This window comes from Haliotis cracherodii, unplaced genomic scaffold (genome assembly GCF_022045235.1).
Source record: "Haliotis cracherodii isolate W230 unplaced genomic scaffold, xgHalCrac1.p SCAF_6, whole genome shotgun sequence".
Lineage (NCBI taxonomy): Eukaryota > Metazoa > Mollusca > Gastropoda > Lepetellida > Haliotidae > Haliotis > Haliotis cracherodii.
The window spans coordinates 51,539,682-51,554,262 of NW_027266319.1; the positions used below are offsets into that span (position 1 = coordinate 51,539,682).

The 14,581-nt window shown below is 42.8% G+C and overlaps 1 protein-coding gene across 1 annotated transcript in view; it reads left to right on the top strand.

The window, feature by feature from the left end:
* The window catches only part of LOC139446486 (uncharacterized), a 54,487-nt gene that overhangs the window by 21,541 nt on the left and 18,365 nt on the right, over window positions 1-14,581 (top strand). The window contains exons 7-9 of the mRNA XM_071227795.1: window positions 2,670-2,903; window positions 8,006-8,239; window positions 13,263-13,496. Of these exons, the coding sequence (XP_071083896.1) occupies window positions 2,670-2,903; window positions 8,006-8,239; window positions 13,263-13,496 (702 nt within the window). The remainder of the gene's footprint in view (window positions 1-2,669; window positions 2,904-8,005; window positions 8,240-13,262; window positions 13,497-14,581) is intronic.

Genomic DNA, 14,581 nt, shown 5'->3' on the forward strand with positions numbered 1-14,581 from the left:
ATATATATAGTTTTTTTTAGATATTTTTTTAGCAAGTAAACCTCAAGCCACACCCTTGTGTCAATGCTTTTGAGATTTGTGTTAAGTAGTTGGTATTCGGGATACAGGGTTGAGCAATGAGACTCAGAGTGAGAAATTAGATGGTTTTCGGGATTCAGGGGAGTGGGGCTTGGCAGTCTCGTTAAACAGCCGGGACCCTGCCTTGGCATTTGGATGAGCGGTAATACAGCTGGAAATAGCATGTAGAGGCGGCGTTAAATTCATAAACGAATCATGTATACAAAAAACAAAGTAATGCTACAGGCAAGTTAATAAGCTTATATCTCATGTGTATTTGTGGGGAATGGATGGACCGGTCCCATATCCAGCTTCTTCTGGACCAATGAGCAAGGGGAGACCACTCCTGTCGGCTTATTAGTGAGAGTTTTGTGGTTACACACAACCAAATGTTTTCCCACAGACTTCTATAATAAAGTTATATTTAAAAAATAATAATTAAGCATTCAACAGTTATTACCTGTACGTGTGTGCACAGTCTGGCCATGACTTGCTTAGCCAGCTCCTTTTCCAAGTACAGGAAGCTAAACACACCACCCCCAGTTCCGCGCCAAATGTCACCTACTTGAAAATATCTGTGGTCACATCAAACATAAGTCATCATGTTGAAAAAGACAGTACTAAATATAGAAAAACATGGCCAGTTTTAATAACTGGATGGATGTACATTGCAAAGACATAAAAATCTTCCACAATATCATCCAAGCACAGCCTGCAGATATCTCTCGATCTGCATTGAAGACTCCCTACCAATAGGCACAGTCGCAACTGGTTCTGATTGGCTGGAGTAGAACCTAGTAGACGAACTGCGCAGCTTGTCTTCCAGCAGCAATTAGTGCAGCTACCGGCAACCTTAAACGTACATCACGAGCTACACACCAGTAGACCGTTCCCAGGTCGGATGAATTGTCTTTGCCAGAAATAAGATACGTTCACCAGTTAGCCAGTTGATACTCGGGGTCAAAACAAACACAACCTGGCCTTCATTCTATCACCGACGGAAACCATGACAACGGCCGTCTGACCAGGATCATCTGCTTCCTTTTATTTAGACGTTTGCTTCTGCGCCGACAGTTCAGGACTTTCTTCCCGTCTTTATCACAACAAAAGGCCCCGTCCAGAAATCTTATCCTCTATATTTCAGCATCATGTAAATACCGTTAATAACGAACAATAATTGGCCATTATAATCGGGACTGCAAGTGTATAGACTGCAACGTCTGTTTCTTATATAAACATCTATGAAATAGCGAAAAAAAAGGAATCGGAAGGCACAGATCTTTCCAACTGAAAACGAATCCTAAACTTTTCTTATTGGTACAAAACTTAACACGGCTTTAGAGAGTGAATAGTTTCTTTTCAACAGCTAACAGGCACGACTTGGTAGTGAACTACCATATATCCGACGTTTGAGTATATAGGCAAAGGTTTGAAACCTAAAAGTCGCCAAGTGTTTGGCCCCATGGCATGCAGCTACACCTGGCTGTTTGACGTTGCCGGAAATGGACGATGACGCCTCGTTCTGACTTCGTCTCCATAACATAGTAACCGTTGTCGTTGCCAACGTCCCCTTCTGTTTTTAACAGATTCACTATCGCTCTTGCTTGCTATCGCGCTGCATTTCGTTGACTACAACATGGTTTCGAGGACTTCTACTAACAAGATGTTTACAAGGCTGCATATTCAAGGTATTTAAGAAGACAGTTATTGTATTTTAAAGTGTTAATATGTAGATTTACACTGAAATTGGACGTTGTTCACCAGCAGGATCGGTGAGGATGACTGGCCGCCATTTGCAATTTGTGAAACTTCAGAAATCTGTATCTTGTCAATGTCATTTCTGCGACTGAAATGAGAGCTGTTGGTATTTACATCTGACGGACGATGTTGTTAAATTGCTACAGATGTTTTTTTCATATATATAAGACTTAACTTTGGTACATTTATATTTGTAAACTTCTCTTTCAAACGTGCGGGCTATTACTTAAAGATGCACTGTGTATCAACACAACGATTAAATGTCCGTTTTATTTCCTTGAACGCATTCGTGGCCTATACGTGTCCCCAAAAGGTTTCTATTAACCCAAGGGTGTTTATTATCAGAATCTGATTGACTCGCTATCCTTCAGACGGCCCCCAAATCATTTTGCCTCCATTGTTCACGTCATGTATATGTAAAGTGCATTTAAATGTGTTGTTTTGGTGATTTTCAGCACGGGAAGATATGATCCGGTATCATGTCACTCCTGCTGCGAGTTTATGGCCGTCGCTGGATGAGAAATCCGACTGTGTATGTATTTTATCTACCTGTTCTTCAGATTCGACCGAATAGCTTGCTTCTTTTGTCCTTGTATCGATGTCCTCTTACGCATACCAGTGACATGTTATCATATTTCCACCGTTATGGTGTGCTGAAAATGAGTCCCAGGGTACCCCTCTCCCATTTACACAATAACAGTCTATCAACTTGTTTCTCGTGGGCTACCGTCTCATAGCATGTGTAACCAGGGGCATTGCACTCTGACTTTCTCTTGCAATTTGTCTTTGAAAACCTCCTTAAAACCTCGCCCAATGACCTTCCTTTCTCCCTCCCTCCCCCATCACTGATGTAGCGTCCCCAGGCTGCGTCCCCGACTCCCTCTCCCAATCCTCTGAGTGTTTTCACCCCGTTCTGGGCCCGCCCTGACCACGGCGAGACGCTCCCTGCCCCAGTCACCATCACATACGTCGATTATTACCCTGCCCCTAGTGACGACGACAGTGACTACTGGGTCTATGAGGATGAGGACGACGACAGCTTCGTGGAGGACCGAGAGGTTCATCCTCTGAGGAAGACACTGAGGAGAGTGGCTGCCTTCTGGAGGAGAATCTTCTCGTAGATTTCTCATCCAGTGTGCTTGTGTGTGTGCTTGCATGTGTATATGTATGTGTGTAAGTGTGTGCGCTCGCGTGCGAGAGGGCGTGTTTTGCATGTGTGATTGGATGTAAGTGTGTATGTGTGTGAGGGTGCGTTTTGTCTGATTTGGTGTGCGTGTGAGAGGATGAGTTTTGCATGAGTGATTGGGTGGAAGTGTGTTTTAGTATGGTGGATTTTGCATGTGTGATTGCATGGTGGTGTATGCGAGATGTGTTTTGCATGATTGTGTGATTGTGTGTGCACATGAGAGGGCGTGTTTTGCATGTGTGATTGTGTGTGCATGTGAGAGGGTGTGTTTTGCATGTGTAATTGTGTGTGCATGTGAGAGGATAGGTTTTGCATGTGTGATTGTGTGTGCATGTGAGAGGGTTTGTTTTGCATGTGTAATTGTGTGTGCATGTGAGAGTGTGTGTTTTGCATGTGTGATTGTGTGTGCATGTGAGAGGGTTTGTTTTGCATGTGTAATTGTGTGTGCATGTGAGAGGGTTTGTTTTGCATGTGTAATAAATTGTATTCTGCATGTGAGAGGGTGTGTTTTGCATGTGTAATTGTATTCTGCATGTGAGAGGGTGTGTTTTGCATGTGTAATTGTATTCTGCATGTGAGAGGGTGTGTTTTGCATGTGTAATTGTATTCTGCATGTGAGAGGGTGTGTTTTGCATGTGTGATTGTGTGTACATGTGAGAGGGTGTGTTTTGCATGTGTAATTGTATTCTGCATGTGAGAGGGTGTGTTTTGCATGTGTAATTGTATTCTGCATGTGAGAGGGTGTGTTTTGTATGCGTGATTGTGTATGCATGTGAGAGGGTGTGTTTTGCATGTGTGATTTAGTGTGAGTGTGTATGGGTGATGTAGATGTGTTTTGCGTGCATGTTCGGGTTTAAATGATTTTGAGTGAGAGGATGTTTTTTGGTGCTCGTCTAATAAACTGTTCTCCCTTTTGGTCTATTTTGGCTACATCCTTTTGGCTTATTTGTGGATTCACTCTTTCGATCTAGTATGTTTTGGCATACCCTTTGGCTGACATTTCCAACTTTATTTGTCTTCTAACAAGAGGACTGTTCTTCCTTTTTGGCCCCGATTCAGATACTTTCTTTTGGCACTTGCCATTCTATTTCTTGATAATATCTAAATAAATATTAATGAATGGTATACACAAGAGTCTGTTTTCCTTCCTTCCTTGGATCTTATAACGACAAGATGACAGCAACACAGCAGGAGAGGCGGCTGAACCGAGTCTGGTCTTAAGATATCTTGAAGTTGTTATACATGGTAAACTAATTAACAAATGAAGAAATTAAGGGGGTCATTTGCCCTATCCCGCTGTGTTGCTGTCTTCTAGCCAAGAGTATTCTACTAGAAGTCTGTGATGGCAAACCCGAAGTTGCCCTAGCTACGAAGTTGATGTCAGAACACTGGTTATTTTACGATCACTTCACTTACTATAAGTTTCACGAAAACGTGAATGATCGAGAGTAGTCTCCCTTCGCTGTTTGTGACTGTTTTACCGCTACCGTCTTTAGATATTTAGATATATTTTAAGACTGAAAGAGGTCCTGTGCTCCTCGACAAGCGCTTATTTTCAGTCCAGGTATAGACGTAGTAATTAGTGCCTTGTATGAGACTGGGACAATTAGGGTACTCATGAACTCTTAGATAGACATAGACTACATACAATTCCATCAAGCAAACAAAGTTATGTTTGAAAAACTTGAACCCAACCGACTAGGACTGCCAATTTGACCAGGTCTAGTCTCCCCTTGAATGTTTAGACACGAAAATCCCAATATCCCCATGCATATGCACGTCCATGACTCCCAAGTGAGTGAGTATGGTTTTACGCCGGTTTTAGCAATATTTCAATGGCGGGGGACACCAGAAATGGCCTTCACACACTGTACTACTAGTATGGGGAATCGAGCCCGGGTCTTTGGCGTGACGAGCGAACGCTTTAACCACTAGGCTACCCAACCGCCCCCCGTGACTCCAAAGTCAATAAGTGGATGAGTGAGTATCGTTCGCTCCTAATAGCAACACTTCCCCCATGTCGCGGCAGGGAGGCACAAATAATGGACTTTTCACGTTTTATTCATCATGTATGTTCATCTTGAACATTGAGTGGGAACAGAAGGGACACGTTACTTCCATGTCGACCTGGGAGATTTACAGCGTGTAGCTGTATATTGGACGGAACAACCTAATAAATTAAATCCCTTTTGGTACGCGGGATTCAGGGGTCCCTTTAGAGGGTATTAGGGATTCAGCAGTGTGGTACGCGGGACCCGAATAAAATCGCATTTGGTACGCAGATTTAACATTTAAATAAAAAATAATGGTGCACGTAAATATTTCCTTTATATATATATATATAGTTTTTTTTAGATATTTTTTTAGCAAGTAAACCTCAAGCCACACCCTTGTGTCAATGCTTTTGAGATTTGTGTTAAGTAGTTGGTATTCGGGATACAGGGTTGAGCAATGAGACTCAGAGTGAGAAATTAGATGGTTTTCGGGATTCAGGGGAGTGGGGCTTGGCAGTCTCGTTAAACAGCCGGGACCCTGCCTTGGCATTTGGATGAGCGGTAATACAGCTGGAAATAGCATGTAGAGGCGGCGTTAAATTCATAAACGAATCATGTATACAAAAAACAAAGTAATGCCACAGGCAAGTTAATAAGCTTATATCTCATGTGTATTTGTGGGGAATGGATGGACTGGTCCCTTATCCAGCTTCTTCTGGACCAATGAGCAAGGGGAGGCCACTCCTGTCGGCTTATTAGTGCGAGTTTTGTGGTTACACACAACCAAATGTTTTCCCACAGACTTCTATAATAACGTTATATTTAAAAAATAATAATTAAGCATTCAACAGCTATTACCTGTACGTGTGTGCACAGTCTGGCCATGACTTGCTCAGCCAGCTCCTTTTCCAAGTACAGGAAGCTAAACACACCACCCCCAGTTCCGCGCCAAATGTCACCTACTTGAAAATATCTGTGGTCACATCAAACATAAGTCATCATGTTGAAAAAGACAGTACTAAATATAGAAAAACATGGCCAGTTTTAATAACTGGATGGATGTACATTGCAAAGACATAAAAATCTTCCACAATATCATCCAAGCACAGCCTGCAGATATCTCTCGATCTGCATTGAAGACTCCCTACCAATAGGCACAGTCGCAACTGGTTCTGATTGGCTGGAGTAGAACCTAGTAGACGAACTGTGCAGCTTGTCTTCCAGCAGCAATTAGTGCAGCTACCGGCAACCTTAAACGTACATCACGAGCTACACACCAGTAGACCGTTCCCAGGTCGGATGAATTGTCTTTGCCAGAAATAAGATACGTTCACCAGTTAGCCAGTTGATACTCGGGGTCAAAACAAACACAACCTGGCCTTCATTCTATCACCGACGGAAACCATGACAACGGCCGTCTGACCAGGATCATCTGCTTCCTTTTATTTAGACGTTTGCTTCTGCGCCGACAGTTCAGGACTTTCTTCCCGTCTTTATCACAACAAAAGGCCCCGTCCAGAAATCTTATCCTCTATATTTCAGCATCATGTAAATACCGTTAATAACGAAGTATAATTGGCCATTATAATCGGGACTGCAAGTGTATAGACTGCAACGTCTGTTTCTTATATAAACATCTATGAAATAGCGAAAAAAAAGGAATCGGAAGGCACAGATCTTTCCAACTGAAAACGAAACCTAAACATTTCTTATTGGTACAAAACTTAACACGGCTTTAGAGAGTGAATAGTTTCTTTTCAACAGCTAACAGGCACGACTTGGTAGTGAACTACCATATATCCGACGTTTGAGTATATAGGCAAAGGTTTGAAACCTAAAAGTCGCCAAGTGTTTGGCCCCATGGCATGCAGCTACACCTGGCTGTTTGACGTTGCCGGAAATGGACGATGACGCCTCGTTCTGACTTCGTCTCCATAACATAGTAACCGTTGTCGTTGCCAACGGCCCCCTCTGTTTTTAACAGATTCAATATCGCTCTTGCTTGCTATCGCTCTGCATTTCGTTGACTACAACATGGTTTCGAGGACTTCTACTAACAAGATGTTTACAAGGCTGCATATTCAAGGTATTTAAGAAGACAGTTATTGTATTTTAAAGTGTTAATATGTAGATTTACACTGAAATTGGACGTTGTTCACCAGCAGGATCAGTGAGGATGACTGGCCGCCATTTGCAATTTGTGAAAATTCAGAAATCTGTATCTTGTCAATGTCATTTCTGCGACTGAAATGAGAGCTGTTGGTATTTACATCTGACGGACGATGTTGTTAAATTGCTACAGATGTTTTTTTCATATATATAAGACTTAACTTTGGTACATTTATATTTGTAAACTTCTCTTTCAAACGTGCGGGCTATTACTTAAAGATGCACTGTGTATCAACACAACGATTAAATGTCCGTTTTATTTCCTTGAACGCATTCGTGGCCTATACGTGTCCCCAAAAGGTTTCTATTAACCCAAGGGTGTTTATTATCGGAATCTGATTGACTCGCTATCCTTCAGACGGCCCCCAAATCATTTTGCCTCCATTGTTCACGTCATGTATATGTAAAGTGCATTTAAATGTGTTGTTTTGGTGATTTTCAGCACGGGAAGATATGATCCGGTATCATGTCACTCCTGCTGCGAGTTTATGGCCGTCGCTGGATGAGAAATCCGACTGTGTATGTATTTTATCTACCTGTTCTTCAGATTCGACCGAATAGCTTGCTTCTTTTGTCCTTGTATCGATGTCCTCTTACGCATACCAGTGACATGTTATCATATTTCCACCGTTATGGTGTGCTGAAAATGAGTCCCAGGGTACCCCTCTCCCATTTACACAATAACAGTCTATCAACTTGTTTCTCGTGGGCTACCGTCTCATAGCATGTGTAACCAGGGGCATTGCACTCTGACTTTCTCTTGCAATTTGTCTTTGAAAACCTCCTTAAAACCTCGCCCAATGACCCTCCTTTCTCCCTCCCTCCCCCATCACTGATGTAGCGTCCCCAGGCTGCGTCCCCGACTCCCTCTCCCAATCCTCTGAGTGTTTTCACCCCGTTCTGGGCCCGCCCTGACCACGGCGAGACGCTCCCTGCCCCAGTCACCATCACATACGTCGATTATTACCCTGTCCCTAGTGACGACGACAGTGACTACTGGGTCTATGAGGATGAGGACGACGACAGCTTCGTGGAGGACCGAGAGGTTCATCCTCTGAGGAAGACACTGAGGAGAGTGGCTGCCTTCTGGAGGAGAATCTTCTCGTAGATTTCTCATCCAGTGTGCTTGTGTGTGTGCTTGCATGTGTATATGTATGTGTGTAAGTGTGTGCGCTCGCGTGCGAGAGGGCGTGTTTTGCATGTGTGATTGGATGTAAGTGTGTATGTGTGTGAGGGTGCGTTTTGTCTGATTTGGTGTGCGTGTGAGAGGATGAGTTTTGCATGAGTGATTGGGTGGAAGTGTGTTTTAGTATGGTGGATTTTGCATGTGTGATTGCATGGTGGTGTATGCGAGATGTGTTTTGCATGATTGTGTGATTGTGTGTGCACATGAGAGGGCGTGTTTTGCATGTGTGATTGTGTGTGCATGTGAGAGGGTGTGTTTTGCATGTGTAATTGTGTGTGCATGTGAGAGGATAGGTTTTGCATGTGTGATTGTGTGTGCATGTGAGAGGGTTTGTTTTGCATGTGTAATTGTGTGTGCATGTGAGAGTGTGTGTTTTGCATGTGTGATTGTGTGTGCATGTGAGAGGGTTTGTTTTGCATGTGTAATTGTGTGTGCATGTGAGAGGGTTTGTTTTGCATGTGTAATAAATTGTATTCTGCATGTGAGAGGGTGTGTTTTGCATGTGTAATTGTATTCTGCATGTGAGAGGGTGTGTTTTGCATGTGTGATTGTGTGTACATGTGAGAGGGTGTGTTTTGCATGTGTAATTGTATTCTGCATGTGAGAGGGTGTGTTTTGCATGTGTAATTGTATTCTGCATGTGAGAGGGTGTGTTTTGTATGCGTGATTGTGTATGCATGTGAGAGGGTGTGTTTTGCATGTGTGATTTAGTGTGAGTGTGTATGGGTGATGTAGATGTGTTTTGCGTGCATGTTCGGGTTTAAATGATTTTGAGTGAGAGGATGTTTTTTGGTGCTCGTCTAATAAACTGTTCTCCCTTTTGGTCTATTTTGGCTACATCCTTTTGGCTTATTTGTGGACTCACTCTTTCGATCTAGTATGTTTTGGCATACCCTTTGGCTGACATTTCCAACTTTATTTGTCTTCTAACAAGAGGACTGTTCTTCCTTTTTGGCCCCGATTCAGATACTTTCTTTTGGCACTTGCCATTCTATTTCTTGATAATATCTAAATAAATATTAATGAATGGTATACACAAGAGTCTGTTTTCCTTCCTTCCTTGGATCTTATAACGACAAGATGACAGCAACACAGCAGGAGAGGCGGCTGAACCGAGTCTGGTCTTAAGATATCTTGAAGTTGTTATACATGGTAAACTAATTAACAAATGAAGAAATTAAGGGGGTCATTTGCCCTATCCCGCTGTGTTGCTGTCTTCTAGCCAAGAGTATTCTACTAGAAGTCTGTGATGGCAAACCCGAAGTTGCCCTAGCTACGAAGTTGATGTCAGAACACTGGTTATTTTACGATCACTTCACTTACTATAAGTTTCACGAAAACGTGAATGATCGAGAGTAGTCTCCCTTCGCTGTTTGTGACTGTTTTACCGCTACCGTCTTTAGATATTTAGATATATTTTAAGACTGAAAGAGGTCCTGTGCTCCTCGACAAGCGCTTATTTTCAGTCCAGGTATAGACGTAGTAATTAGTGCCTTGTATGAGACTGGGACAATTAGGGTACTCATGAACTCTTAGATAGACATAGACTACATACAATTCCATCAAGCAAACAAAGTTATGTTTGAAAAACTTGAACCCAACCGACTAGGACTGCCAATTTGACCAGGTCTAGTCTCCCCTTGAATGTTTAGACACGAAAATCCCAATATCCCCATGCATATGCACGTCCATGACTCCAAGTGAGTGAGTATGGTTTTACGCCGGTTTTAGCAATATTTCAATGGCGGGGGACACCAGAAATGGCCTTCACACACTGTACTACTAGTATGGGGAATCGAGCCCGGGTCTTTGGCGTGACGAGCGAACGCTTTAACCACTAGGCTACCCAACCGCCCCCCGTGACTCCAAAGTCAATAAGTGGATGAGTGAGTATCGTTCGCTCCTAATAGCAACACTTCCCCCATGTCGCGGCAGGGAGGCACAAATAATGGACTTTTCACGTTTTATTCATCATGTATGTTCATCTTGAACATTGAGTGGGAACAGAAGGGACACGTTACTTCCATGTCGACCTGGGAGATTTACAGCGTGTAGCTGTATATTGGACGGAACAACCTAATAAATTAAATCCCTTTTGGTACGCGGGATTCAGGGGTCCCTTTAGAGGGTATTAGGGATTCAGCAGTGTGGTACGCGGGACCCGAATAAAATCGCATTTGGTACGCAGATTTAACATTTAAATAAAAAATAATGGTGCACGTAAATATTTCCTTTATATATATATATATATAGTTTTTTTTAGATATTTTTTTAGCAAGTAAACCTCAAGCCACACCCTTGTGTCAATGCTTTTGAGATTTGTGTTAAGTAGTTGGTATTCGGGATACAGGGTTGAGCAATGAGACTCAGAGTGAGAAATTAGATGGTTTTCGGGATTCAGGGGAGTGGGGCTTGGCACTCTCGTTAAACAGCCGGGACCCTGCCTTGGCATTTGGATGAGCGGTAATACAGCTGGAAATAGCATGTAGAGGCGGCGTTAAATTCATAAACGAATCATGTATACAAAAAACAAAGTAATGCTACAGGCAAGTTAATAAGCTTATATCTCATGTGTATTTGTGGGGAATGGATGGACCGGTCCCATATCCAGCTTCTTCTGGACCAATGAGCAAGGGGAGACCACTCCTGTCGGCTTATTAGTGAGAGTTTTGTGGTTACACACAACCAAATGTTTTCCCACAGACTTCTATAATAAAGTTATATTTAAAAAATAATAATTAAGCATTCAACAGTTATTACCTGTACGTGTGTGCACAGTCTGGCCATGACTTGCTTAGCCAGCTCCTTTTCCAAGTACAGGAAGCTAAACACACCACCCCCAGTTCCGCGCCAAATGTCACCTACTTGAAAATATCTGTGGTCACATCAAACATAAGTCATCATGTTGAAAAAGACAGTACTAAATATAGAAAAACATGGCCAGTTTTAATAACTGGATGGATGTACATTGCAAAGACATAAAAATCTTCCACAATATCATCCAAGCACAGCCTGCAGATATCTCTCGATCTGCATTGAAGACTCCCTACCAATAGGCACAGTCGCAACTGGTTCTGATTGGCTGGAGTAGAACCTAGTAGACGAACTGCGCAGCTTGTCTTCCAGCAGCAATTAGTGCAGCTACCGGCAACCTTAAACGTACATCACGAGCTACACACCAGTAGACCGTTCCCAGGTCGGATGAATTGTCTTTGCCAGAAATAAGATACGTTCACCAGTTAGCCAGTTGATACTCGGGGTCAAAACAAACACAACCTGGCCTTCATTCTATCACCGACGGAAACCATGACAACGGCCGTCTGACCAGGATCATCTGCTTCCTTTTATTTAGACGTTTGCTTCTGCGCCGACAGTTCAGGACTTTCTTCCCGTCTTTATCACAACAAAAGGCCCCGTCCAGAAATCTTATCCTCTATATTTCAGCATCATGTAAATACCGTTAATAACGAAGTATAATTGGCCATTATAATCGGGACTGCAAGTGTATAGACTGCAACGTCTGTTTCTTATATAAACATCTATGAAATAGCGAAAAAAAAGGAATCGGAAGGCACAGATCTTTCCAACTGAAAACGAATCCTAAACTTTTCTTATTGGTACAAAACTTAACACGGCTTTAGAGAGTGAATAGTTTCTTTTCAACAGCTAACAGGCACGACTTGGTAGTGAACTACCATATATCCGACGTTTGAGTATATAGGCAAAGGTTTGAAACCTAAAAGTCGCCAAGTGTTTGGCCCCATGGCATGCAGCTACACCTGGCTGTTTGACGTTGCCGGAAATGGACGATGACGCCTCGTTCTGACTTCGTCTCCATAACATAGTAACCATTGTCGTTGCCAACGTCCCCTTCTGTTTTTAACAGATTCACTATCGCTCTTGCTTGCTATCGCTCTGCATTTCGTTGACTACAACATGGTTTCGAGGACTTCTACTAACAAGATGTTTACAAGGCTGCATATTCAAGGTATTTAAGAAGACAGTTATTGTATTTTAAAGTGTTAATATGTAGATTTACACTGAAATTGGACGTTGTTCACCAGCAGGATCGGTGAGGATGACTGGCCGCCATTTGCAATTTGTGAAACTTCAGAAATCTGTATCTTGTCAATGTCATTTCTGCGACTGAAATGAGAGCTGTTGGTATTTACATCTGACGGACGATGTTGTTAAATTGCTACAGATGTTTTTTTCATATATATAAGACTTAACTTTGGTACATTTATATTTGTAAACTTCTCTTTCAAACGTGCGGGCTATTACTTAAAGATGCACTGTGTATCAACACAACGATTAAATGTCCGTTTTATTTCCTTGAACGCATTCGTGGCCTATACGTGTCCCCAAAAGGTTTCTATTAACCCAAGGGTGTTTATTATCAGAATCTGATTGACTCGCTATCCTTCAGACGGCCCCCAAATCATTTTGCCTCCATTGTTCACGTCATGTATATGTAAAGTGCATTTAAATGTGTTGTTTTGGTGATTTTCAGCACGGGAAGATATGATCCGGTATCATGTCACTCCTGCTGCGAGTTTATGGCCGTCGCTGGATGAGAAATCCGACTGTGTATGTATTTTATCTACCTGTTCTTCAGATTCGACCGAATAGCTTGCTTCTTTTGTCCTTGTATCGATGTCCTCTTACGCATACCAGTGACATGTTATCATATTTCCACCGTTATGGTGTGCTGAAAATGAGTCCCAGGGTACCCCTCTCCCATTTACACAATAACAGTCTATCAACTTGTTTCTCGTGGGCTACCGTCTCATAGCATGTGTAACCAGGGGCATTGCACTCTGACTTTCTCTTGCAATTTGTCTTTGAAAACCTCCTTAAAACCTCGCCCAATGACCTTCCTTTCTCCCTCCCTCCCCCATCACTGATGTAGCGTCCCCAGGCTGCGTCCCCGACTCCCTCTCCCAATCCTCTGAGTGTTTTCACCCCGTTCTGGGCCCGCCCTGACCACGGCGAGACGCTCCCTGCCCCAGTCACCATCACATACGTCGATTATTACCCTGCCCCTAGTGACGACGACAGTGACTACTGGGTCTATGAGGATGAGGACGACGACAGCTTCGTGGAGGACCGAGAGGTTCATCCTCTGAGGAAGACACTGAGGAGAGTGGCTGCCTTCTGGAGGAGAATCTTCTCGTAGATTTCTCATCCAGTGTGCTTGTGTGTGTGCTTGCATGTGTATATGTATGTGTGTAAGTGTGTGCGCTCGCGTGCGAGAGGGCGTGTTTTGCATGTGTGATTGGATGTAAGTGTGTATGTGTGTGAGGGTGCGTTTTGTCTGATTTGGTGTGCGTGTGAGAGGATGAGTTTTGCATGAGTGATTGGGTGGAAGTGTGTTTTAGTATGGTGGATTTTGCATGTGTGATTGCATGGTGGTGTATGCGAGATGTGTTTTGCATGATTGTGTGATTGTGTGTGCACATGAGAGGGCGTGTTTTGCATGTGTGATTGTGTGTGCATGTGAGAGGGTGTGTTTTGCATGTGTAATTGTGTGTGCATGTGAGAGGATAGGTTTTGCATGTGTGATTGTGTGTGCATGTGAGAGGGTTTGTTTTGCATGTGTAATTGTGTGTGCATGTGAGAGTGTGTGTTTTGCATGTGTGATTGTGTGTGCATGTGAGAGGGTTTGTTTTGCATGTGTAATTGTGTGTGCATGTGAGAGGGTTTGTTTTGCATGTGTAATAAATTGTATTCTGCATGTGAGAGGGTGTGTTTTGCATGTGTAATTGTATTCTGCATGTGAGAGGGTGTGTTTTGCATGTGTGATTGTGTGTACATGTGAGAGGGTGTGTTTTGCATGTGTAATTGTATTCTGCATGTGAGAGGGTGTGTTTTGCATGTGTAATTGTATTCTGCATGTGAGAGGGTGTGTTTTGTATGCGTGATTGTGTATGCATGTGAGAGGGTGTGTTTTGCATGTGTGATTTAGTGTGAGTGTGTATGGGTGATGTAGATGTGTTTTGCGTGCATGTTCGGGTTTAAATGATTTTGAGTGAGAGGATGTTTTTTGGTGCTCGTCTAATAAACTGTTCTCCCTTTTGGTCTATTTTGGCTACATCCTTTTGGCTTATTTTTGGACTCACTCTTTCGATCTAGTATGTTTTGGCATACCCTTTGGCTGACATTTCCAACTTTATTTGTCTTCTAACAAGAGGACTGTTCTTCCTTTTTGGCCCCGATTCAGATACTTTC